The sequence below is a fragment of the Mytilus californianus genome, unplaced genomic scaffold (genome assembly GCF_021869535.1).
Source record: "Mytilus californianus isolate M0D057914Y unplaced genomic scaffold, xbMytCali1.0.p SCAF_2, whole genome shotgun sequence".
Lineage (NCBI taxonomy): Eukaryota > Metazoa > Mollusca > Bivalvia > Mytilida > Mytilidae > Mytilus > Mytilus californianus.
In genome coordinates this window covers 15,162,137-15,189,928 of record NW_026262668.1, presented here as the reverse complement: position 1 = coordinate 15,189,928, position 27,792 = coordinate 15,162,137, and the positions used below count along the sequence as shown (strand labels likewise).

Here is a 27,792-nt window from a genome sequence, read left to right as displayed (position 1 = left end):
GACCAACCATTTCTAATTTAGAATGAGGGTGTCTTCAAAATAGGATTGTTAGGTCGGTGGGTTTTTTTCGGCCACGTTTTGATTTTTTTCAAAATTGCCTGATTCTTACAAAGACAGGCACTTAATATATAAAAGAATAAGAAGATGTGGCATTTTTGCCAACGAGACATCAGATTCAATTGTTCTGTCAACCAGAATCCAAACGAACCCGAAGGTTTGATGGCAAGTGATAATTGAAGAAACAATAAAAGCGTGGCAAATATTAAAATTAAAACTTGCAATATTGAGCAAACTGATGCTAACTTTTTAAGACCATCACATCTTTAGCAAAACGCGCCATTTCTTGTAGATTTTCTAAAATCAAAGCCCCATCACACTAAACCAAGACCATGAAGATCCCACTACGATCTATAAAAAAAATAAGATATATATAGCGGCGAGATCGTAGTATGGTCTGCTTGAATATTCAATATTTCATAGTCTTCACGTTCATACCACGACCTTGCTATGACCCTGATAAGATCCTGCTACGAATAGTAACACGTTCTAGTTAAGATCTTGTCACGCTAGATTGCTATGTTTATAATAAGACCTTATTGCGACTTATATACGATCGCTGCACGCTTCTACCAAGACCTTCCCGATCGCAATACGATCTCAATACGAGTCTTCTACGATCGAACCACGACTCCACTACGTTTTCACTGCGCTCTTCGTCCCTATTAATATCTTGACTTTTACACACCTGTTTCCTTGAGAAAACATGCCGCCAAATGTATTAACAACACTTTGAGGTTGTGGTGCTAAAAGTGGAGGTAGGGGTAGAGGACGGGGTCAGTCCTTTAATTTAATCCAAAATATAATAAATATGAAGGTTTCGGATGAAGAGTCTAATGTTGCAGATGAACCCGCAGCCCCAGTCCCCACCATAGAATCACAGATTGATGTGAGGGCTGTTGAAAGTGGAGAAGTTTTGCTCATGTGTGTCCATAGTTGAACTACAGATAGAAGTTGTTGCATCCGTTTTTTTTATATCAGCAGAATGAAGTCGTGCAGTTATCGTGGCTAGGATGTAGTAGTATCGTGGTAATGTCGTACTAAGAACGACAAGTGCGTAGTAGCAGCGTACTATTGTCTTCAACATTGTAGTATAATCGTATCAATATCGTAGTAGAAGCGTAATAAAGACGTAGTGAAATCGGGATAGTCGCAGTGAAATTGTAGTAAGGTCGCAGCGAATCTTTTCCATTTGCTTCCGGATTATACATCGTTTCAAATGCGATGCTTCTACGACCATCCCGACCTTATTACGTCCTTACTACGACCTTCCTACGCTTCTACTACGACTAGTTTGGCCACGAATGCACTATGAATGTTTTTAGCATGTTCAAAGTTGGAAGTGGACCTCCACAATCATGAAGACCTTTGCACGTCCTTACTACGATTTTACAACGTCCACCACGATCTTACTACGACTTCAAATTTTTCATAACTTGTGAGGTCGTAGCGGGATCGTGGTCCTAGTGTGATGGGGGTATTAGCATTCAATACGGTGCTTTGAGGATATGCCGTATGGCCAATTCGTTTAAGTGCTGATTTTCTGTCATAGATGTACGGTTAAGGTTTGCAATTGAACTTTGCCTCGCAATTTATAGAAATTTTCTGCGCATGTTGAATCAAAACGAAAAAAAAAGTTAATAACAGGCCTCATGATCATATCAGTGCTCTAAAGAGACTGGACAGGCTTATGCGCTTGATCTTTTGTTTAAAATATGAACTTGGCGAAGGATCAAACAAATTTGTCAGTTTTAACATAAACTAAGTAAATTTCTTGGACTGATATTGTTTTAAGATGGGTTCGAAAACCCTCTCTATAAAAAGTGATTTTCCACAAACCAGTGATAGAAGAAAACACTAATCGGGGATTTAGAATAATTTTGTAGCTCTTCACAATGAGTATGAATAATGCGAATAGCACGAGTCTGCTGCATAAGGTGGAAGTTGTTAATACGATGACGCGATGACGTTTCTTTTTCTTTCGTCTGTTCATTTTTTTTTATTTTACCGAGGCAGCTGACTCGGTTACATGAATAGAAGATATATCAATAATCCGCACTTGAGTCTTAGAACATAAACTATCACATCTAATCTGATTAAAATTCTGATTAAAATTCTGATCCATATTAACTCGCGTGCTCGTATATGATCTGAGAGGAATCCATAAAAGGTTTCACTTTCAGAGGTCTATATTTTAATTAGATTGTATCCCATCACAAATAGCTGTGACAACTAGTACGGCTTTTTTTTGTATTTTTTATAGGCGCCAATCAAATTTATATTACAGGACAAGGACAACACGATTACTCAGACTAAGACTTTCACTACACGATACACCTTTTAGTTGTACACATAACGGTCATCCCGAATGGTTTGTTTGTGTCTTCCACCGAAAGTACACTGGGATCGCAAATTTTCCGTCCAAGTTTTGCTTATGTTGGATACAACTACCCAGCAAAGGGCGTCTGTTTGGCAGTTTGAGGGATGCATAAATACACAACCATGTCCGATAGGAATATGGGTGTTAAATCCGGTTCATCCTGTAGGGAGAGTTTCATCCATTCTGCATTCTAAACACCCTTGAAAAAATTCATTAGTGGTCGGTAGGTTGACTGTTGACATTTTTGCTCTATCCATCCCTCATCCCTTATTTTAGTAACAGTCCACAAAATTCTCGACCTTCTTTCCGGTCGACCAACTCTGCAGACCTAAATGTGCCTAGTTTAGTTATTGTTAATTTGTTAGTTAGTCCTGAGTATATTAAGTGAAATATTTTTCACTAGACGTTCAGCAAATAACAATGACTTGTTTGTGTCTTTGAATTTCGTCCACCTTTTTATGACAAGTAATTGGGAAATTCTTATTGACCCTGGGGATTACATCAGTCAGAAAAAATAAGAAATTGTGTTTTTTGCATTTAAAATTTGTCTTCCTTGATAAAAATACAGACGCTTGACTATTTTCTATTTTACAGGTATTTTTAGTAAACTTTTTTATTCGAGCTTTAAAACTCTTTTCGATTTACCCAACGAGTTCTTTCTTATACAAGCGCATGCTTACAAATGTTGCGGTTAAATATTAGACCTTGTGGTATATACATGAACGCAGCCATCCTCTTCTCATACAGTTTCCACAAGGCCTGAATGTTCGACCGTCTAAATACAGCTGTTGGTTGTACTGTTGATGATTATGCTGATGCTGTAATTGTGTTTAACGTGCATGCAGTGGCAAATATTACATGCATATCAGGAGGAAAACATTGTTCTTAATCATATTCTGAACCTTTTCAAATGGAAGTTTGTCTGCAGTCTCTAGGTATATGTTAAAATCTGAGATTGAAATTTAGTATAAACAGTATTTATTAATGAAAAATTACAACAATAAAGTATTACAATGTTACATGAAATTCAAATATGGGATTCGGAAACAAGTTTTGAAAAACTTTTATAAATCCGTCTCCTAGATTAAAATTTCTGACCCATACGTCATTAAAGGTGAAATTAACGAGTCAAAAAGTATCACTAATTTTCCACTGCAATAGTTAGAATATTGTAATTTTGTTTTCACGGAAAATGAGGGGCCTGATGGGTTATTTTCGTTCTTCGTGATCGGTGCATTTTCGCTATCGTGATCCGTTTTTCTACAGATTTTTTTTTTTATATTTTCGTGATCCGTGATCATGGAAATTTATTTTCTGTGAATCGTGATTGACAAAAAAATCAACTCGTGAATCGGGATGAGACCCCCCCCCCCCCATCAGGCCCCTCGAAAATATGTCTTATGTTCTTTATCAGCAAGATTTCAACTGCTATAATTAGTTTACCTTTATTGTTGACAACAATACCTAGATATTTATATTATGTAGCAGATTCTAATGGTTGTGGACCAAAATAAAAACAACGTCAGTCTTTGAGAGATATATTTTTACTTTATAAGGAAAAATCCTAGTCTTAGTTTTCTTGGTGTTTAATCACCACACAAGGACTGTATAAAGGAGATATTACTTTTTAAAAATTGAAACAAACATGTGTAACCCGAAGGTCTGATGCCATATTTTCTGACAATGTACATTATTGTTTTATCTTGCAATTTAACCTTGAAGCCTTTACAATAAAAAATGGATTCAAGACCGCTGTTATTTTTTTGTTGTTGTTAAAAATCGACCTGGATTAAACGAGGACTGCGAAGAGGACCCAAAAATGAACTGTGAAGTAGAGATTAATTTTATCATGACCGTTCGCTCAACAAAGAAGTAGGATTACTGGAGACTTTATTTGATCAAGCAAAGAAAAATAATGTGTATAATATTTATCAAATGTAACTTTTTAGACCATACAATTGTATGTGCAGTGTTTGTATTTTCAAACACCAATTGAAAAGCTCATACGATGATAGAAAAATTAGGGAAAAAATAAAAGACTACCGATATCAGAATAGTGTATCAAAACCACCATTATAAGTCTATACAAATCAACTGTTTCTCCCTAAATATTTCTTTGTTTTATAGTACAACATGCCTTTTGGTTGGTAGGAAATTTAAATCTTCTCAAAATGCAGAACAAAGAGCGACAACTATAATTTGGCAAAAAAATTATCAACTTGTAAAAATCGTTATCTAAGCATGAATAAACGAAAATGTATGATTTACGTTAGAGCGACAGCAATCTAACAAAATTAAAATGACATAAACAATAAATCGGTAAGAGAAATCAGTTCGGTTCAATTTTGTCAAAATATTGGCACATTTATTTATTTATTTATCGACTTATAAGACAATAATTCGACCTCATTTGGAACTGTATGCACGCGACTTATGATTTGACTCAGTTATAGATCGATTGCACATGACCTCAGGGGGAAAGTGAAACTAGGGAAGCCATTATAAAGACTAATTTCATTGACCGATTCAGCCCGCAAAACAAAAACATTCATATAAAGGGAAAACGATGATTTACATATTTTTTTCAACTTTGCCATAAAATCATAAAGAACTAGGAAAACACCTGTACCTGCTTTGTACGACTTAGTAAAACCAATACTGCTAATACTTACAACGGTTTGGTCATTTGAAATACCTTAAAACAATTTAATGATGCAGTGCAGGATTCACAAAGTGTGGGGTACATGCATATTGATATTCTTTTGACAAGGTTTTACTATGACGAAGTTTACATAGGAAATCCTGACGACGCCCCCATCAAAAACTTAGGGTGATCTAAGGTGCTCGTGGAGGGTACGCAGATCCTTCTCCACATGCATGTGACACCCGTCATGATACTCCCATAAAATAAATTGATAAGTTATATTAAGTGATAAGGCAGCACACAATAGCGGATCGGAATGTATAATTAACTCCTTGTAAAATAATTTTCGTAAAAACTGAACGTAAATGTCTTTATGCATTTGTGCTGAATATCTTCTACCCAGAGAAATCCAAAGTCATCAACCGACATAACGCCTGGCAATCCATGTCCGGTACTTTTACTACAAGTGAGAACCCCTTTGAAATGACCTTGAGGATCAAGTACATGTACATATCCTTCTTGGTAGTCAGACACCAAGAAATGTCCATTTCCATGACAACAGATGGCTGCTGGTTTAAACTCATGTCTAGGCGATTCTCCAAATATAAGAATTCTCAAGGGAAACGACCCTTTGTAGACCGAACAAATATCACCATTCGAAAATAAAATTGTTACTCTGTCGCCATTGCAAATAGCAATAGTTCCAAGTTTTTGGTTAACTGCTATAGCTGTAGCTATTTGAATAATATTCTGATTCTCTTTTTGATAGATAGTCTTAAGTAGCTGTCCTTGCCTTGATAAAAATTCAACGATACAATGGGACTGGTTGTTGCCACCATTCGTACTACCAATGTTTCTATGACCACATACCACAATCTTGTCATCATCAATCTCTGCCACATCCATCGGTGAATATGAAACGTCTAGAAAACTGTGCCAAATTCCAAACGAATAATGCAATAGTTTTTTTTCTTCTGGAAACGTTGCCAGTAACGAACCATCACTCAATTTAATCATCCCCGACGGAATATTTGGTGTACATATTTTGTTTAATAAATTGCCCTGTCTGGTATATTTGTATATGTATGAACGCCCTTCAATAATGACGTATGCATGTGCGTCGTACGCTCTTATGGAATAAACATTGTGTTGTATGCCATCTACTGTTGAATATTCCGGTTCAAACGTATACCAGTGTCTACAGAAGTATTTAGTTCGTACTGTTCCAAATTGCTGAATAAGATCCGACGTTCGAGGTATTGTTTTAGGGCTTTCATTTTCTTCACATTGATGGATATGTGTGTACGAACATTTCAAACAATAGAATAAATGACACTCTTCACATTGTTTATTTGAAACTTTCAGTTGATTGTGACAGAATTCACAGAACTTAGGTATGCATTTTGATTCTATAAAATAATTAGTCAGTACGTCGTTTGTCGTTGATCTACAAAGTGGACATATTAATGATATTATATCTTCCGAACTAATGGAACATTTCTTAACGCAGTTATCACAAAACGTGTGGCCACATGGTAACAATTTCGGGAGTACAAAATCCTCAAAACAAATTGGACATTCCATTTCATTCAATCCTGCCATTGTCCCCTGAAGTGCATATAAGTACAATGTATTATAATAACCTCAAAACATAATGGTGGTATGTTGAGGTGGATAAGTATTCTAAAAGACATTTGCATCAATACTTTGAAGAAGTCGTGAAAACAGAATAAAATACTTTATTATACTTCATGTAAAAATGCCAGATTTTGATTGGTTAATACGAGGGAGACAATTTACTCTATCCCATGGAAAATACTCTATTACCCTTCACGGAGACGCTTGATCAAGTGTGCGCTTTAATAAATACGGATGATTGTTATATACAAGACGACATAGTTTATTACTATGAATTTGAAATTTAATAGACAGTAATAACAGAACATTCAGTTTTATAAATGAAATAACACATATCTGAGAGGGTAATAGAGCAGATTGTTACCCCTCGAAAAGAAATTGTCAACCTCTGCTTCGCGTCAGTTGACAATGTTTTCTCGGGGTAACAATCTGCTCTATCACCCTCTCAGCTATGCGTTATTTATATAATGTGTTACTTACACGCTTAGTTTTACTAAGTATAAATACCACGTTTTTTTCTACACCCCAGGCATAGATAATCATAGCCGTATTTGTCAGAACTTTTCGGAGTTTTCGGTTTTTAATATTTTCAAATCGTATTTGATATGTTCTTGCAAATGTTTTGATTCGAGCGCCACAGATTACTATTATGTAGACGAAACACGTGTCTACTATTATGTAGACGAAACACGTGTCTGGTGTTCCAAATGATAAGCCTGGTATCTTTGGTGAGGTTTTAGAATATCTATATGAAAATGTTCCACACAAATGAAACAGCGTTTTAAAAGGTGGTGTCCCTTGTCATTTGTGTTAAGTTGAATGGATGTCGTTTTTAAAATTAGCTATGTACATGTAGTTTAAGTCAGCAGTATGTAAATATGCCCGTTTAAAGTGACTTAGTCAATACACGAGCCTCGTCAGTAGGTGTCCTGGTTTATAGTTTATTTGTTTCAGTCCATACAAGGTGTTTTGAATTAATGTCAGCTCATCGCTTCCTTTTATAAATGTAGTTTGCGACGTTTATAGACACTTAAGTCTTGTACATTGGTAAAGACCATGTGGTGACCTATTGACGTATTTTTGGTTTTGTTGTATTGTTTGTTTCCTGTCTTATTGACATTTTCTATTCATCTCTTTATTTTTGTTATATAAAACTGATAATTTGTCCGCAAAATTGATATTTATAGTGCCGACATTTTTACAGCTTTATTATGAAATAGGAAGTGTGCATAGCATTGTAATGTACAACGGACAAAATGCATTTTGAAGGTGTCTAATTTTATGTCCACTAACGCTTCTTTTCTTTTTTATTATCATATATGACAGAAAATAGCGATTCCTACATACATCCAAATTTACTTAATATTCGGGAATTTGGCTCTAGTGTGTCACTCCATTTCTACGACCGAAAAATTACTTCCAATAGTCCGATTGCTCATTTACTTTTTACAGCCATTTTCCAGACGAAACTAGGAGCTTATTTAAAAAATGTCTTGTAATTTTAGAGATCATTATGACTTTTCCGAAAGATGTCGGATGCATTAAGTTTTGTGTTTTACTTTTGTCAATCCAGAGTCACATAACTACGGTAAATATCTTTTTTGTGTTAATCAGTACAAAGACTTAAGCGGAAACATCGTTAAATAGAAAATACTAAAAATAGGTTGGGTTTGAATATGACTCTTTATATTTTTCGTGTTAGTGTTGACACGTGTCCCTTACACATTTCCTGAACGAGTCCGGTGTAGATTCTGAGAACACCAGTGTATTTAATATAATGTTGAACGATAGCATTAACCATTTTTTTCAGTTTGTTAGGCAGTTGATGTACCTGAAGTATATAGGTTAACATATGATCAGTGAGGTATAAATGAAGATTGAAAACCATATAAGTGGATGGACATTTGATATTCTGTGAGGTCTAGGGGGTTTTGGTTTCTGGTAATAATTAGAAAAATAACCTTGCCCAAGACAGGATCAGAATGAATATTCACCCCTAAAAATGCAAGGGAATGCAGGAAATAGTTGTGAACAAAAGTCAAAATAAATTAGCCGTACTATCCACAAATCAATATTCCATCCGCAAGAAATCCTCCTGGCCCCCAAGAAGATTTGATTGTCGTCCCCTGACGTGTATTCTATTTATATCATAACCATGAGTAGAGTAAACTCTCTGACACATTCCCCATTTCCATTCACAATTGTATACTGTTAAGTATAAAATACTTCACTATGGTATATGTCATAACCGTATGATCATATAAATTACATAAGATAGGAACTCATCATTTTCGAAATGTCCACAATTATTCAGTCTGTTATTAAGGCGAGGAAATATCCCTTTATCTGAAATCTTTTAACTTCAAAAACTATAAGCTATGTAAATAAGTAAGTGTCTGCTGGAAACCCTGTTGGTAAGAACAAGGATTCAGTGTAATAGGGTCACGTAGAATCTATAGACGATATGTCCCTTGTGGCACCGTTAAAGTCCACAATTCCTCTAAAGTCCACAACACCGCTAAAGTCCACAACAAATTTCCGCTAAAGTCCACAAACTTTCCGCTAAAGTCCACAAAATGACCTCCGCTAAAGTTCACAAGAAAACGCCGTTAAAGTCCACAATAACAAGTTCCGATAAAGTCCATAAAAAAACACCGTTAAAGTCCACACAACTTTTTTTATTTTTAGAATATCAATTCGCTTTTTTTTTTATCCCGGTAGTACAATACAAAGCATGGGCTTTTGTTCTTGGTAGATATTTTTTTTATCAGTTTGATAAATGAAAAAAAGTACAGTATCTGTAGAAGATTTTATTCCATTAATTTGATCTTTGTCTTATGATGATCCGATCAATGAATCAAACAGGCCAATTTGGACATCATTTCTAAAAAGTAATCAATTCATAGTAAATTCGTTAGTTATTACATAATTACTGGAATCTTCAAGTACTTTTTTTTTTATTCTTTGTATATAATCACTTTTTTACGTCACTATAAATGTACAGAGCAAAAGTCTCAGGACATGTTATTAATAATGTTTTTTTTATGTTGATGTTTAAAAACATGAGCACCGACAAGAAATTCGACATATAATTCGATTTTGCTAGTTTTAATTAAATTGTTACTTAACATAAGCACATGGACATGGGGTCATAATAATGTATCCTGCACTCCCCTCCAGCTATTTTTTCAACTTTTATATAGTTTGCCGATATAAAAATAGCTGGATAGTAAAACAGCACAAATAAGTAAAAATATCAGTATAGATGACCAGGAATAGATAGGTAAACGTCATTTGTATAAATGGCTCTAAATCAGAACTTTTACAAAATATTGCCTCGTAAAAAAGAGGGAGGACAGGGTATATCATCATGACCCAATGTACCTTTGTAAATAAGATTTGGTATGAGTGCCAATGAGACCACTCTCCATCTAATATTTTTGTATGATAATTGCTATCGGATTAACGTATTTAAGAACCTACATTGTATACATAATTATTATAACAAAACTGGACACACTTAAATGTCTTCCCTGTTTTAGTGTTTATAATTGAAGTTATTTGTAAGTGAACAATTTTTTTTACAACAAGCAATACATTAAATTATCAATTCAATGATCAATGAACATGATGTAAAGGTGAGATAAATCTTTTCAGACAGACATGGAGGCCGTATAAATTCATCCCATGATATACCAAATTAAGTTAGCTATCGCTTAAAATATCTCGGAAGCAAACATCATCAAGAAATAAGAACTTTGACTAATGAACCATTAAATTAGGTCAAGGAAATATGACACAGACCAGACAGACAGTCATGTACACCTTACAACCATTCAATACACAAGATGTATACATGACTTTAATATCACTTATAATATCTGAGAAACTGTCAAAACTATATATTAAGCATTTCATTTTATTTCTATCAGTCTTCTCACAAATAAACAGCTGGCTTGACGGTTTCTGTAGTAAAGTTCCTAAATTTTCTAAAAACATATCTTCCAACATTATTTGTATTTCAAATAACTTCAATTTCAGTGAGCTTTTTAACTCAATTTCATACTTAATACAGGAGATTAACTGATAAAGTTACAATGTAGCGTGACTTTTGTATTTAGTTAAAGTTTTTATTTCATTTTTTAATTCTAGATTTGACAAATTTCTTAGAATTAGACAGACGGCACGCGTACGGTCCGACCGTATACGTATTTTGAATAAGTTCGTCTACGGTCCAGACCATATACGCGTATGGTCTAAATGCGCATATGGTCTGGAACATCCGTACATTGGATTTGATGTGATTAAAGTGATTACAATTTGATATAATTAGTAGGTGAACTACTAAAAAAATGTTAAAAAAAAATTACATTATAAATTTATGTTGATTTTTACAAAAAGAGGAAGAAGTTATATTTTCATTTATTTAATGCAGAATGCCTGTCTATCAGTTACTTGCTAGTTATTATAAAAGGCAGTGTTAGATTTTTAACATGAATGAAATAGCTAGATAAGAATTCTGAGTATTCGTACATTTAATTTAGTTTTGAATTTACCTTGTTCACCAATAACGAAGTACATGATTGTATTACTGAGAATGTGTACGGTACAGGGTCCTAAAGATGTAAATTTCGGTATAAGATTATGAGTAAAGGGTTATATCGAAGCCATTACTGTAGGGTTGAAAGTCAAGTCAAGTACATGACCCTGTTGGTCATGTAAGCTATGTAAGATGTTAAATTTTCCTACGAAGCTTCAGAAGAATGGATGTGAAAATTTTAGTTTAAAGAAATGCATGTCCATGGGGACCTAGCACTAGAGGTCCAAAGTTTAGAATACGCTCCAATAGAAAAAGCTTAAACTATGTGTTCCTTAAAACCAACAATGATCATATTTAGGTCAAGTGAACAATACAAGCTTAAGATCACATGATACTCTAGTTTTAATAATATTTAGATATGTATATGTTGTACAGAATTTCCTGCTGTTTATTAAATTTGAATGTTCATTCTATACTTCATTATTATCAATTCTCATAAAACCAGAAAACGAAAGTAATGTTGATCGCCTTTCTTATTTTTTTTGATACCAAACAAATCAAGGGAACGAACTAAGACACGAGCAGCCATTTTGATTTGTTTAGTAATTCCTGGGAAACTTGAAATCAGAGTAATATTTTAATTTTGATATTGTCAATTGGAAATGTTTGCCTACCAGGTCATTCGACCTATTAACTGATTAACCGGAAGTAAAGTAGGTGGTCAATGGTCTTGTTTAAAGTAATCTGCAAGTTCATGTTATTAGAGTCTGATGATTTTCTCATCTAAATCTGAAACCTAGTTTATGCAAGTTCAGCCAATTTTATTTAGGAGTGTTTTGATCAAATTTGCATCTTCAAATTGTTTTACAGTAACCTACAACATATATGTTCCAGACCATGTTAGTATTTGGACCGTACGCGTACGGTCTGGAGCGAATGCGTACTTTTTCAAAATACGCATACGGTCGGATTGTACGCGTAAGGTCTGCCTAATTTTGTGTATTAGATACAAATGTACATTACAGATCAACATAACTGAAATCTTAAATTAATACAAAAAGTTCAATTGCAATTGAAATAAAAACTTAAAATTTTAATTACTCAAAAATGTCATGTTCATTTGATATGGTAATCGTCTGTATTTAGCATGTCTGTAATACACGAAATTGAATTATGCTCGCTGAAATTGAAGTTATTGGAAGTAAACATAATGTGGGAAGAAAAGTTTTTAGAATATTTAGGAACTTTACTAAAAAATGTAAATTGAAAGGAATATGCATGAACAAAACATGTAAATGTGAAAAATCTAATGTTCCTTGTGGACGAGAGTGCCAAAAAAGATTGAATGTTCGCTTATTCTCTTTATTCATGTAATTGTAACAATGTAAGTTGAAGATTTTAACAAATGCCTGTATTTAAGAATTGAATGGTTCTTTTTGTAAATTCATTGGGGTGTAAAAGCGTTGACCGAAGTACATTTTGTATGAAGCGCGGAAGCGCATCATTCTAAAAATGTGCGCAAATCTTTTATACGTGTACTCATCATGGGTAAGACATAATACAGAACCGCATCAGCGTATAATCTATTCAATTCATCTTCAATGCATTCTGAAACAAATACATTTTCCTTTTTGAAAACCAAACAAACATGCAAACTAATGAGTGATCGAAATCTGCTTAGCACCACAAAATGCATGTGAGGAATTCTTTTATTTATCATTATTTTGATTTCAAACAAGAACATTATGGTTTAAAGTCTATTTTTGGAATAAGGGACCGTTTTGGCTGCTGTGGAGCATAACCGAAACTGAATGGATTTCGTTCAATATTATGTTTTATAGATATTTGCAAAGATATTTGCAAACGAAATTTCAATGTCAAATATAGGCTCCAAGATATGTCAGTGTGTATAAATGGTTACCAAAGAAAATACAAAAAGAGCACCATAGCTAGATAACTTTTCAGAAATGTTGCCTGTTTGATTCATAGAAAATCGCAATACAAAGATCTTTTATGGGGATCAAAATCAGAATCTTTTCATTTATCAAAAATATAATTCAAGCGGATAAGAAATACTTTCCAAGAACAGCAAGTCCATGCTTTTTATTAGATCTATACCATCGGGATTAAAAAAAAAAAGCGAATTGATTTTTTAATAATAAAAATAAAGGTTGTGTGGACTTTAACGGTGTTTTTTTGTGGACTTTAGCGGAAGTTGTTATTGTGGACTTTAACGGTGTTTTTTTGTTGACTTTAGCGGAGGTCATTTTATGGACTTTAGCGGAAAGTTTGTGGACTTTAACGGCGTTGTGGACTTTAGCGGAAATTTGTTGTGGACATTAGCGGTGTTGTGGACTTTAGAGGAATTGTGAACTTTAACGGTGCCACAGTCCCTAACAAAAACGGGGAATCATACCTGTACTGATATTCTCGGGCTATATTCCAACACCAGAAATACACGTTGTGTTTCCTGTAACCTGGAAGTATGATTGATCACACCTTTCCATAACATATGGGTATTTCATTTCCTTGTTATGTTTATGTGCTTTAAATATCTTTCTATATATAGAAATGGATTTTAATGTTTCGATCCTTCTTCGAGTTCCTTTGTTGTACTCATCCGGCTTATCACGACCTTCATGACTGGATGATATGGCCTGTGTTGAATTTTCAGCATTGATTTTACTATTTAGTATGTATTGAACTTAATCGGAGGACACTGTCTAACTAAATGAATTTAAATAGGAAAATTTAATAAATGATAAATATAGAAAATGTTGAACATTTTTCTGAATGTAATTCCAAGCTTCCCCAACAATAATACAATGCTAGAATATAAATATTGGACAAGCTGTGAATGACGCTTGATTTGGGAAGGGGGGGATACCCACAAAAATGCCTTCTAAAGGACCTTCAAAAGGACCTTCGAAAAAAAAAAAAATATTTTGAAAATAAAAAATTCTTAAATGTGAATCTCTTAATTAAAACAGTTGGAAAGACAAGAAAACAAGAATGTGTGTCTAAAGGAAACCATGTTCCGATCAAACTATCGCACTTTCATTTTCTGAGCGCCTCGAAATCTGAGTCAAAACGCTTTTTATTATATAGTCCGAGTAATAAAGAACACTTATAATAAGTTTCAAGTGATGTGACCACACATTTATGGTAAAATACTGAGGAAATCAACAGCCTGATATATACTTATTGCCAATTTAAGTTTAAATTTGTTTTCTTCTTATGGAACTCCTTTCCTCGATCTTGATATCTATATCATTAACGGGAAGCTCAATACAAAAATTTATGATAAAAGAGATGATTTTTCATTTCCTATCGTTAATTATCCATTTTTAGATGGTGACGTTCCCTTGTCACCATCTTATGGTGTTTATATATCTCAACTTGTACGATTCGTTCGTGTATGTAACAACGTATTAGATTTTAGCGAGAGAAATTTATGTATTACTGAAAAATTATTACAGCAGGGTTTTCGATATCATAAACTAGTCAAAACATTTACTAAATTTTATCATCGGTATAAGGACATCATTCGTAAATATAGCTCAACATGCAGACTTCTTATACGTTCAGGTATTTCACATCCAATTTTTTATGGTAATATTCTTTACAAAGCACAAAAATGTCAGTATTCACCTCGAAAGCTAACAAAACCTTTAAACAGACTTATTAAGAAGGGATATAGTTACGATACTGTTGTCAGGTCATTAAAGATTGCATATTTTGGCTTTAATATTGGTTCACTTATAGGGTCTTTGCATCGGAATTAACACATTTATTCTAAAACCAGTTGTTGGCATGACACGGGTTATGTTCTTCTCATATATTTTATGACGGTATAATACTAAACCCCTAACAGGAGGGATTGTGCCTGATATTTATATGATGAAAACATAATCTTTCAATCAGTTTAATTGAGGTCTGGAGCTGGCATGTCAGTAACTGCTAGTAGTCTGTTGTTATTTATGTATTATTGTCATTTTGTTTATTTTCTTTTGTTTCCTTTTATGACATCGGACTCGGACTTTTCTTATACTGAGTTTTACTGTGCGTACTGTTGTGCGTTTGTTTTTTCTACATTGGCTAGAGGTATAGGGGGAGGGTTGAGATCTCAAAAAAACATGTTTAACCCCGCCGCATTTTTGCGCCTGTCCCAAGTCAGGAGCCTCTGGCCTTTGTTAGTCTTGTATCATTTTAACTCTATTTTCCTGTGTATAATTTGGAGTTTAGTATGACGTCCATTATCACTGAACTAGTATACTTATTTGTTTAGGGACCAGCTGAAGGACGCCTCCGGGTGCGGGAGTTTCTCGCTGCATTGAAGACCCATTGGTGGCGTTCAGCTGTTGTCTGCTCTATGGTCGGGTTGTTGTCTCTTTGACACATTACCCATTTCCATTCTCAATTTTATTAGATATGTAAAAGGGATGAAACACAAGTTAAGTCCATCAGGCAAAGTTAACTAAAAGAAGGGGACAATTTGTATCATCAAAAGAAAAAAAGACAACACCATGACCAGAAGTAAAAACGGATTAACAACCTCCATAAAACAATGCAAAGAGACTATAGATTAAGTATTGGACTCTATCAAAAACCGGGAATGAACTCGGGTAGTCCATAAGGGTAACAGATTCTGCTTTAGTAATGACATCCGTTATGTTACTCATGACAAGTAAAAATTCGGTGACAAGTCGCTATCGGTCATGTCATAAGCAAAAAAAGAGGAAGGGATTGTGGATACGAAAAGTCAAAAAGTGAAAAATATATCGTGGGCATCTGTGACACAGATATACGACAACAGTTAACCACGTCGTGTTTGTATAGCTTTTTTTGTAAGTGGCAACCCATGATCGATGAGATCATAATAAGAAATGCAAACCTTGGAATATCGTACATACAAGAATTAGACATGCACTCCCTATGCAGGTACTGCTGGAATGTTGCCACATAAAAATGAAAAGTTTACAATGGGAAAACTAAAAACATCTCTTCTGACGTAAACGTTGTCGAATGTTTATATTACACTATAATCGCCACCGGAAATAGGGGTTCTATTTCGAAGCAAATAGAGGACAAAATCATAAATAAGTCAAAAGATTTTTTTTTCATTTAAATCATTTCTATCGATTTGATGAGGTTAACGCGTACGAAATGATTGTTCTTGAGTAGACTGCTTCTTTTTTTTTTATGCCAATACATGCAAGTACCAAACAAAGACAATATTTTGTGTTATACTGAAATATGTGCACCGTATATCTGTATATTTCGAGGTCGATGGTCTTTCGTCGCCTTAGTCATGAAAGATGAAAAACAGGATTGTGGCTACATCAAATGGAACATATCCATAGCCATCCGAGACACAGATTCCACAACGGTAAAGTAAATAAAGTTCGTAAAATGTTTGAATAGATGAAAAGTAAACTATCAATAACCCTTGTATCAATAAGTTCATTACAGCAACTAATCCATTTCAATTGATATTTTATAGTGCGTCTTTCTATGTTGTGATGGTACACTATTGTTTCAGAAAAAGGGTGAAGGTTTGGTACCATTAAAACGTTTAAACCCGCTGCAATTGTTTGCACCTGTCCTAAGTCAGGAATCTGATGTTCAGTAGTTGTCGTTTGTTGATGTGGTTCATAATTGGTTCTCGTTTCTTGTTTTTTATATAGATTAGACCGTTGGTTTTCCCGTTTGAATAGTTTTACACTAGTAATTTTGGTGGCCCTTTATAGCTTGCTATGCGGTGTGAGCCAAGGCTCCGTGTTGAAGACCGTACTTTGACCTATAATGGTTTACTTTTATAAATTGTGACTTGGATAGAGAGTTGTCTCATTGGCACTCATACCACATCTTCTTATATCTATGTCTAAAATGATTAAAATGAAAACAAGGTATGGTCATATTTATTAATAATGTGTCATCTATTTTATAAAAAATATCATAGAGAGTTGACCATGTAGTGTATATATATATATTTAGCACTTATTTTGCGGAAATAAAAAGAATAGAATATACATACACTTTTGCAAAACAAAAATATTCACAAATAAGAAACCGACTGCAATTTTTTTAAATTAATGTTAATATTATTTACTAAATAACGTATCGTCATTGTGGTTTGTTCAAGCAAAAGCTTTTCAAAGTTGTCTTTATATTTATGGTGTAACTAGTTAACAGTAAGATCCTATGAATTGCATGTCGGGTTCTCATTCAAATTTCTACAATAAACTCTGCGACGTCTGATGACAAATGTGTAGGTCAGTTCCGGGTAGGTTCCTTTTCGACAGGGATAGGTCATCTCGCGTCTTTTGGCACATTTACTAACGATCTCGTAATCTTCGTGTTCATAATACATCGACGTATCAATTGACGGTACAGTTAAAGCTGTTGGTAGGAAAATGTTCAACATTACTTTATCGTAGGACCATGACACAAATTTAAAGTCGCATTCCCAAACGTCCCCTGACATTCCCTCACAGTTTGTAGACCTAATCATACTCTGGGGACAATATGTCACATCTCCGGTCTTTGTAATTATTGCCTTATCTTCGAAGTCCATAATGAGTTTCCTATAATAACGAAAACATCATCTAATAAAGTAAAGACATACCAAAGAATCTATATATGGCAAATAATATATGGTTGGCAGAACATGTTAAAGTAAGATGAATATAAACCCCATTGTTTTCTACACCGACACCTTGAGCTTCATTTTTAACCTGCTAGACAGTCTTTGCTATTACTCCTAAATGTCGCGTGCTTAGCGGGGAATCATCAACTACGAATTTCAATCAAATTTCCCTGCAGGGATCGAACCACGACCTCCTGCCCTCGATACGTATACAAGCATGCTACCACATCTGTATTTCGAAAATATTTCATTTCTTGAAAATGGTGATCTATTAACCAAGTATAGGCAATAAAAAATTGTGAACAATCAAAGAGAAATAAAACTGAACTAATTTGACGCAGAGAACAGCGAATGAACACCTGGACATCGAAGGGATAACCTTCATACTAAAAAAAGTAAGATTTTGAATTTCATTTTTTTAATTAGCGCGAGAAGATGCGGAACCCGCTGGCCGTTGATTTTTACATTCGAATAGTTTGTCGGGGCCTTTAATGTGCCTTATATTTGGTATGGGTTTTGCTCGTTGTTGAAGACGTAGCTGCTTACATCTACATCGTTTAGGCTCTGGTGGGTTTTATGTCCTTGGCAATCATTCCACATCTTCTTATTTTTATAAAGTAGACAAAAAACTGACACCATTTTAACAGGGGAATGTTTGCTAACCAGTAAATGGATACTTATTGTCAAAACATAGTATCTGATACTTAAACAACTAATACTTACTGTCCTAACATAACAATATCCGGTAACCAGATAATAGATGACGGCAAACTAACTCTTGGTTGTCCTCTCGGCCATGAAAGTCTTGGGTCGTTCCAGGATATACATTGAAAGGCTTTGAAAACAAGTATCTTATAATCCTACAATTATAATACCGAAGATTCAAGTCAAAATTAATAATGACTCTTTTCGGTTTCATTATAGACATGTTTCAATATAATGGGGAACATGTAATAAATGACATTACATTAAAAAAGAGATAATTGACATTACATTAAAAAAGCGATAATTGACATTACATTAAAAAACCGATAATTGACATTACATTAAAAAAGCGATAATTGACATTTATTTACATTAAAAAGAGAATATTATAATAAATGGGTTGATATAATCTACAATTAAAAAAATTGAATAAAGTGTTTAGAATACATGACAAACAAATGTGCTGCACTCATGTAATAAGTCATGAACTTCTTCAGCGATTGTCTTCCGTAGTGCGCATGTCCCAAGTCAGGAACTTCTTTAGTGGTTGCCTTCTGTAATACATTTAAGTCTTTCATCGTTTTGGGAACTGTGTCTATTGCAGATCTTTGACCTCTGTTAAATTCATTCACAACGTTTTCGAGACTTGGAATGAACTAGATTATGACATATTATTAACTATCTATTGTTAAAGACCGTACGTAACAGATAATCGCTGAATTAAAATGCTGTATTTATTGAAACGAGGATTGCCAGTAGCCTAAGGATTGCTAGTGGTTCGCACCAAAACAAGACAAAAAGATATACTAGAGATCTACAACACGTTTCCTAATTAACTGTTGACACAGAGATGTGTCTCGATTGTCAGTAGAAAATTCAGATATCGACAATCTGATGAACAACAAGTCAACAACATTGCTAATAAATTCAGTCACTGGACTACGACCTAGGGGGTACTACCTATAAACAGCCGTCAAACTGATATTTACTGATAGTTATGCAACTTATAGAAAATATCATTGATCTGTCACAAGTAGTTCCTATCAAACTGACAAAGCAGAAAACTTAACAATTGTTGACGCCGTCGCCTTCGACGTCGCAGCCGGAAAAACAACACCTATGTCTCGCCCTCCGCGACTTTCGTTGCAGGCGAGACAAACAAGTGACACACACATCTCCTTTTAATCGAATCAAATGATTACTGGATACATATTGATTTCGATTGGATATATTTAGTTTTCTCGAGATGCACGTATCCGTTTTTGTTGACCTCATGCAGTTGTCATTTTTCTTTTTTATTCATATGGATTTATTTATTGTTTTGATATTTATTGTACAAAAATGTTTTTTTTTTTAATTATTTAATGTCATTTTATCAGTGTTTGTTTGCTTGGTATACTGTTTTATCGGCGATACGAATAAAAGGAAATATGGGATAAACGTCAAGAAGAAATAACATAACGATAAAAACCAAAAATATATGTTTCTATATCTACACTTACAAATTCGACCATTTCTTTTGGAACTAAAGAATGGGTAACCTTAACAACTGGAACAATTGGTCTAACAAGTTTGTTGTATCCATCAAGAATATTAGTTATGATGTCGAACTCTGACACTGATCTTGCTAAACAAAAATATATAACATACACACATTTATTCTATAGATAAAAGACATTACACTATATGGTAAATCAAAAAACAATAATTTAATACAACAGATTAGGAGAAGTGAATTAATGACTTCTTATTTTGACTAAATGACAAACAGTCTTATTTCCTGGATATTTAAGGAATGACTAATATTTTTCTGTCTATGAAGAAATAACATCAAAAATGTGGTGCACACTGAATAACCCTCGTAGCGGGTTATTTTAAAGTGTGCACCACATTTTTTATGTTATTTCGAATAGACAGAAAAAATATTACAGTCATTTCTTATAATTTAATTCTTAATTCCATTTTAAACCGGTGTAAATCATGAAAAAACGTTGATGACGTCAAGGTCACATGACAAAATTATGTCTATGAGCTGATAAACAAAACAACGTCAGCCAATCGGAAGACGTGTTACATCCAAAATTAAATTATAAGGATAATAAACCTGCTTTTTTTGTTACTGCTCGAATAGCCAGTAAATAAAGTGTTTTATTATACAGAAAGAAGTAGGGGAAAATGTTTGCTTCCAGTATCATATTGTCAAAATAAAACTTCACTACCAGTAGAGATATTATGCGAAACTGCCATTATCTATTTCCTTAGTATTAGAAGTGACAAGACATTGCCTATTGCTTTCTACCTGACGAGAAAAATTCTCCTCTATTGTTTGTAGCAAAAGTTTTTTTTAAATATTTGTATATTTTATATACAAATTGTTTACACGTAGTTCCGAAGGCTTTTATGTCAGCCCAATGTTTTATCTTACGATATCATCACAAGGCTTTTTTGTCAGCCCAAGGTGTTATCTTACGATATCATCACAAGGCTTTTATCTCAGCCCAAGGTGTCATCTTACGATGTCATCACAAGGCTATTATGTCAGCCCAAGGTGTTATCTTAGTGTCCGATATCACCACAAGGTTTTTATGTCAGTCCATTTGAAGGTGTTATCTTACGATATCATCACAAGGCTTTTATGTCAGTCCAAGGTGTTTTCTTAGTGTCCGATATCACCACAAGGCCTTTATGTCAGTCCAAGGTGTAATATCAGTGTCCGATATCACCACAAGGCATTTATGTCAGTCCATTTGAAGGTGTTATCTTACAATATCATCACAAGGCTTTTATGTCAGTCCAATGTGTTTTCTTAGTGTCCGATATCACCACTAGGCTTTTATGTCAGTCCAAGGTGTAATCTTAGTGTCCGATATCACCACAAGGCTTTTATGTCAGTCCAAGGTGTTATCGTAGTGTGTGATATAAAACCATGAATAATACAGGATTTATATTGAAAAATATTTCTCACAATCCCTAGCTTATGCATTGCCCTCGTTTATCTTGATTTTATCATATCATCCACTACTTTATTATGAACAAATGGCGACGTGGGTAGCTTATCAACTAGACAGATACCTAATAAAATTAAAATACAAGACAACAGTGCATATTAATATGATTAATGTTTTACACTGTGATACCAATAGTCCAAAATTAAACAAAACAAAAGTTTATTCATACATTATGATGTCACAAATGGGGTCTAATTCTTACTCTAACGGAACCATTTTTACTGCAACAGGTGCGCTCGAGGATTTAAGTCTCTTCAACGATGCTCAAGTCTAACATATTTGAAAAACTAATACAAACTTAACACTAAGGTATAGATATTAATACCTGGGGCGCTGATTTGATATGGAGTGATATCAATATATATCCGGTGATACTGTAATTGAGATGACATGGGCTAGGCGTGAAATAAATACCAATCTCTGCGAAGCTGATATTAAGATGAAATGAGCTCAGCGTGAAATAAATATCAATCTCGGAGAAGCTGATATTGAGATGAAATGAGCTCAGCGTGAAATAAACATCAATGCCAGTGAAAATGATATTGCGATGAAATGAGCTAGGCGTAAAATAAATATCAATCTTGGTGAAGTTGATATTGAGATGAAATGAGCTCGGTGTGAAATAAATATCAATCTCGGTAAAGTTGATATTGAGATGACATAAGCTCAATGTGAAATGAATATCAATCTTGGTGAAGCTGAGATTGAGATCAAATGAGCTAGGCGTGAAATATTAATCTCAGTAAAGTTGATATTGAGATGACATGAGCTTAGCGTGAAATATCAATCTCGGTGAAGTTGATATTGAGATGACATGGACTGGGCGCGATATAAATATCGATTTCGTTGATGCTGATAAAATGCATTGAGGAAACATGGACTGGGCGCGATATAAATATCAATCTCGGCGATACTGATATTGAAACGACATGGACTGGACGAAATATAAATATCAATTATGTTAATGCCGATACAATGCATTGACATGGATACGGCGTGACATTACATGAACTGAACTCGATACAGTTGTATCGGGTACCAAAAGCAATTGTATAGGAAGGAGAATGTGACTGTCAACATACCTATAGGAGATAATCTAATTGTCTCTGCTCTAACATTGACATTGCCGTCTGTTGCTTCACATATATAGTTGCCAGCATCACTCATGGCAACATTTGATATTCTCAATGCCGGATTGGATATGGTACCTCCAGACATTTTACCGGATATTGTTAGTGGGTCGTTGTTCATCTTCCACGTGATCTCAGTGGGGTTTCCAGCAGTTACTATACAGGCTAGTGTAACGGTTTCCGTCTCCGCAGGATTATAGAAAGTATTTGGAGCAGTCACAGACAGAGACGCTACAAAACAGTTTTTATACTTTTCATGGTTTCAAGCTGTACAAACAGTTTAACTTTGTTAAAGTTACCAAATCATTACTTTTGGTGTAAAACCACAAGATTATATCTCTTTTATAAAATGTACTATTATATTATTTATTTATGCATTTCTCTGTGCTGAGTGTTCTTGCGTTTGTTTGTACCGTATTTCTGTCACGTAGTGTTGTCATTTTAGCGATAGTTTTTAACATTGCCATATAAGCGGGAGGTTTGGCTAGCCATAAAACCAGGTTCAACCCACCATTTGTTTCTTAAAATGGCCTGTACCAAGTCAGGAATATGGCAGTTGTTATCAAATAGTCCGTTTCTATGTATGTTGGCGTTTGTTTTTGTTGCAGTTCAGTGTTTCTGTTGTTCCGTTGATTTCCTCTTATAGTTGATGTGTTTCCCTCGGTTTTAGTTTGTAACCCGGATTTGTTTTATCTTAATCAATTTATGACTTTTGAACATCGGTATACTACTGTTGCCTTTATTTATAGCCGTTATTATTTAATCACTATTGAAATATATGCATAACATGAAAGATAAAGCCTTTTCACTCTCAAAAAATCTACAAAAAACAAATATGTATGCAATTCATCTGAAATCATCTTCTCCGTTACACCATTATGTTTGTATCTACTGATCTTTAACTTACATCTCACTGTCAGCTGCAAACTTGCTGTCTGTTTATTGTTTAATGTTTGTGGGTGGAAGACATCACAGTAAATGATTTGTCCATTATGTCCCATGCTTGGTGCCCATGTCAATCTCCCTACAACTCGATAGGTACCAGCGAAGGATTCGAATAGGGAGTTTGTCGATAGTTCATTGTTGAAAAGTTGATTTCCAATCCTCATAGCCAGAGTTTGTGCAGGGAATGCACCAGAAGAAGTACATGTCCAGGTACCAGATGAACCAGCTGCAACCGATTGTGGGCCGACTAGAATTGGCTGTGATGGAGTTGCTACAGAGTAGTAAAATACCAATGAAAAGTACGACTGGACAACATTAGGGCTTTCAGTATCTTGATATATATTTATCTTTTGTAACACTAACAGGCATTGCAAGCATACATTTACCGTAGTCATAATGGAGTTCCCTCTACGCTAGGTTGCTCAATGTTAGATGTTTAATGATACCAAATTAGTCGACAAGTACAAGACTTGCGCATGTAGCATAAATGATTGTTCCTTTTCTGGTTTGTTGGTGTCTCTTTATTTATGGTTTTAAAATGTAGCAATTTTACAATATATTAAATATTTCAAACGTAGAATTAAAACCACACATGTTAAATCACTAAGACTTTGCACTAATCATTATCTTTACCGAAGTTACTTTGGTACGGATATGATTTATAACAAACCTTTCTGAAGTTATCCGTTTAGAAATTGAGATATTATAAAGAAACTAAGATTTCAACTCCTTCAGAAAAAGTTGACCTTAGATAGATTTTGCTATCATTTAAGGTGTTTGTCCTTTTTGTTTATATAGCTCTTCAACTGTTTTGGTTTATATACATCCTTGGACTTTAAATATTCGGCTTTAAGCATTCCTGATGAAGAATAACCCAGAAAATCATTTCAGATTCATGAATTTTACAAAGTGTTGTTTTCAGTTTTTTACTTAGTGAAATTGTGGTTCTGCGAATGAAATTGGGTAAAACTGATTTTGATCAAATTTCAATTTATACTCTTTCACTTTTGTGACTAAATATTTAGTGATTTGCATTTTTTTTTCATTCACGAAAGCCTTTTTTAAAACTGTCCATTTCGTTATAAATAAATCTAGTTGAAAGAATCTAGTGAATACAAATTCGATTTTCCGGGGATTAAACTCTTGTATCAGAATTGATAAATAATCCCCGTCTTCAGCGTTTTAATAATTGCATTTTTAAGCAACAATCATGAAATTATGAGTTAAATCAAGCCTTCCGTTTTGTTTTTCGGTATATTTTTTTTGTAATTTTATTGGAGTGTGAAAGCGGTAACATTATAGCACATTTTGTATGAAGCGGTAACAATATAGTACATTTTGTATGAAGCGGTAACAATATAGTACATTTTGTATGAAGCGGTAACAATATAGTACATTTTGTATGAAGCGGTAACAATATAGTACGTTTTGTATGAAGCGGTAACAATATAGTACATTTTGTATGAAGCGGTAACAATATAGTACATTTTGTATGAAGCGCTTCCCTAAAAATCTGCGCATGTTCAACATGTTCAATCCTATAAAATTACAAAAAGAAGCATTCAATTCTTATTACCTTTTTATGCCATTAACATGAAATTGTGAGTTAAATCAGATCTTTCGTTTGTTTTCTGTGCATTATTTTAATGTTGTCACGGATAGCACGTGCAGTCAAGGATCATTGAAGATGTTGTATTTTATTGTTTTTTCTTTATTGCAAAAAAAAAAAACAAAACAATTTTGGTCATAGCAATACAGACACAAAACAAACATAAGAAAAACTCAGCAATATTAAGATACATGTTAAAAACTTTTATTGGGATATACAATATGACTCTGGAATGCCTCCGAAATGTGTGAAACGTCTTTATCATGTATGGGTCAGTCGGACCTTAGATAGAGGAAACTCCGTTCCGTAGCGGGACTATTATTATCTCTACCGAAATGAAATGCCTGTATTGTATCAAAATGGAATCGTGTTAATATTCCCGATCTCAGAATCGGAGTTTGATCCTATCGGGCAATGTAATTATAAACATGCTAAATTTGGCTGCAGAATTATTTTTTAATTTGAAGACCTGTAACAGTGTGTGAAAAGATTTTTTCCCGATTGTTGATCTTGTGCAAATATGAACATAAACCTCGACGGTAAAACGGAGAGGTGTACCGTAAAATGTCATGAAACATAAATTTATGAATGCTGATGGTAGCAAATAACAAATCGTTGTATCAAACTTTAATGACCTTTCTATCTTCAAGTATTTGACAATCTTTGGGAATCAGAACTAATTTTCCTTGGTTTTGAACTTTTGAACAAGGTCCGGTTTCCATTTTTAAAAATGAATCAGATATGTCGTATCTTTGATGGATGACATTACGTAAACTCTGGTTAAATTTCAACCCATGGTTATGAATACTTTACCCTAGGCTTACTATCAAACTATAAACAAAATTAAGAACTAGGTGCAGGCAGTTACTGTTACTCATTCTGTAAATATTTTTCACTAACCTTTTGGAGATAGACGGATTATACTGGTTCTTTTAGTTACAGTACCAGCTGTCGCTGAACATACATATTGGCCACCATCACTTAGCTGTACGTTCCTTATAAACAAGGAAGGATTCTGAACACTGCCTCCAGAAAAACGATTATTCAAAGCAAAATTCACTTGTTGGTTGTCTTTGAACCAATCGATCCGATCAGCAGTACCAGTGACCCGACAAGTTAGTGCGACACTGGTGGACGTCTGGGGCGCATAAAATGTCAACGGCGCGTATATTTCCAATGGATCTGAAAATAAATTGATAGTTATATTCGAATCGAAGCATTAAACCATAAATGTCGAAGCATTAAACCATAAATGTCGAATCATTAAGACTTTGAACTAATCATTTTCATACTAAGGTCAGGTCACAGAATGCAATTTTGGTTTTCAGAAAGAATGTTGGTAAAACTGATTCTGTTCGAATTTCAAATCATCACTATTAGGTTAAAATAGTGGATCACAATGTTATTATTTAGAAAGCTACCTTATTACAAACTTAATTTCGATATTAGTAAATCTAGTTGAAAGAGTCTAGTTAATACAAAATAGATTTTTTGTGATAACAAATTGCATCAAAATTGAGAAATGAATAATCTAGCAGATCAATTTATCTACAGAAATACAGTTACTCCGAATTTCTTATCATTTAAAGAATATCGTTCTGTGGTTTACAGATGTTCAAAACTCATAAATCGATACAAACTATCAATACAAACTAAGGATACAAACTAAGGATACAAACGAAAACTGAAGGAATTCTTGGTGGTTACCGTAAAACTTGTTTAGTGTCGATTTCACTCGTTCTTCCTCATAGTAGACTGTAGTGTTGGGAGCAATTTTTGTGCAAGAAGCAAATTCCTGTTAATGAAGTCCGTTTTGTGAGAACCTTTACGAGCGTAACATAATAATTGAAATTAGTAAACGCCATACAATGATGCAGATTTTATGTTACCGCTGATAAATGAGAAGTTGACAAAACGGAAAGTTGAAATCATCACGTTTGTCATTGATTCTAATTTGAAGTCGTTCATCTGCGTCAATATTGGAAGAAAAAGTCCAGATATGAAGCATACCTTTTAGTTTCGGTATAACTCTTAATCTCATTAGACAAGTTCATTGAGATAATTGAGATGTAAGCGCTCACTGACGTATTGGTTATTGCGTGACCGGGCATCAATATATCTGAAAGTGAAATTAAAGAACCTTGCCAGATGCTCTTTATTTTGGTCTTCGAGTATGCTTTATGACTTTCTGCTTCATACGAGTACCAAATAAATCAACAGGTAGGGGTGCACAATAGTACCGATTGGAGTATCGGGTCTGTTGAAATATCAATTGACCAAACTCAACAAATATGTTGATTTAAAAGTCCATCATCTTTATGATATCATCTTCGGTAAATCTGTGGTTGGAATCAGTCTAGCTAATTTTTCACAAGGTAAGAATCGTTATGACTTTAAAAGCAAGGAATGTACATCTTCGATTCCTATTTTTGTATAAAAACTCTTAATTAGACGAGGTAGTCGATCATGGCTTTCTTAATGGTCTGT

General features: G+C 34.2%; 2 protein-coding genes across 4 annotated transcripts in view; both read right to left on the bottom strand.

Annotated features, from left to right (window-relative positions):
• Positions 1–3,398: 3,398 nt before the first annotated feature.
• LOC127729320 (uncharacterized) lies at positions 3,399–13,789 on the bottom strand. Its single transcript, XM_052237078.1, has 2 exons — positions 13,676–13,789; positions 3,399–6,689 (listed from the first exon to the last, which is right to left on the bottom strand). The coding sequence occupies exons 1-2, from the start codon at positions 13,769–13,771 to the stop codon at positions 5,406–5,408; spliced, it is 1,380 nt and encodes a 459-aa protein (XP_052093038.1). The 5' UTR covers positions 13,772–13,789; the 3' UTR covers positions 3,399–5,405.
• A 3,375-nt stretch (positions 13,790–17,164) lies between these two features.
• LOC127729316 (hemicentin-1-like) overlaps positions 17,165–27,792 on the bottom strand; it is a 36,850-nt gene continuing 26,222 nt past the window's right edge. For all 3 annotated transcript variants that reach the window (XM_052237072.1, XM_052237074.1, XM_052237073.1), the window contains exons 5-10: positions 26,206–26,487; positions 23,659–23,967; positions 22,704–22,982; positions 20,116–20,240; positions 18,632–18,768; positions 17,165–17,846 (exon numbers count right to left, since the gene is read on the bottom strand). In XM_052237072.1, coding sequence (XP_052093032.1) covers positions 17,462–17,846; positions 18,632–18,768; positions 20,116–20,240; positions 22,704–22,982; positions 23,659–23,967; positions 26,206–26,487 — 1,517 coding nt within the window. In that variant the 3' untranslated portion in view covers positions 17,165–17,461. The remainder of the gene's footprint in view (positions 17,847–18,631; positions 18,769–20,115; positions 20,241–22,703; positions 22,983–23,658; positions 23,968–26,205; positions 26,488–27,792) is intronic.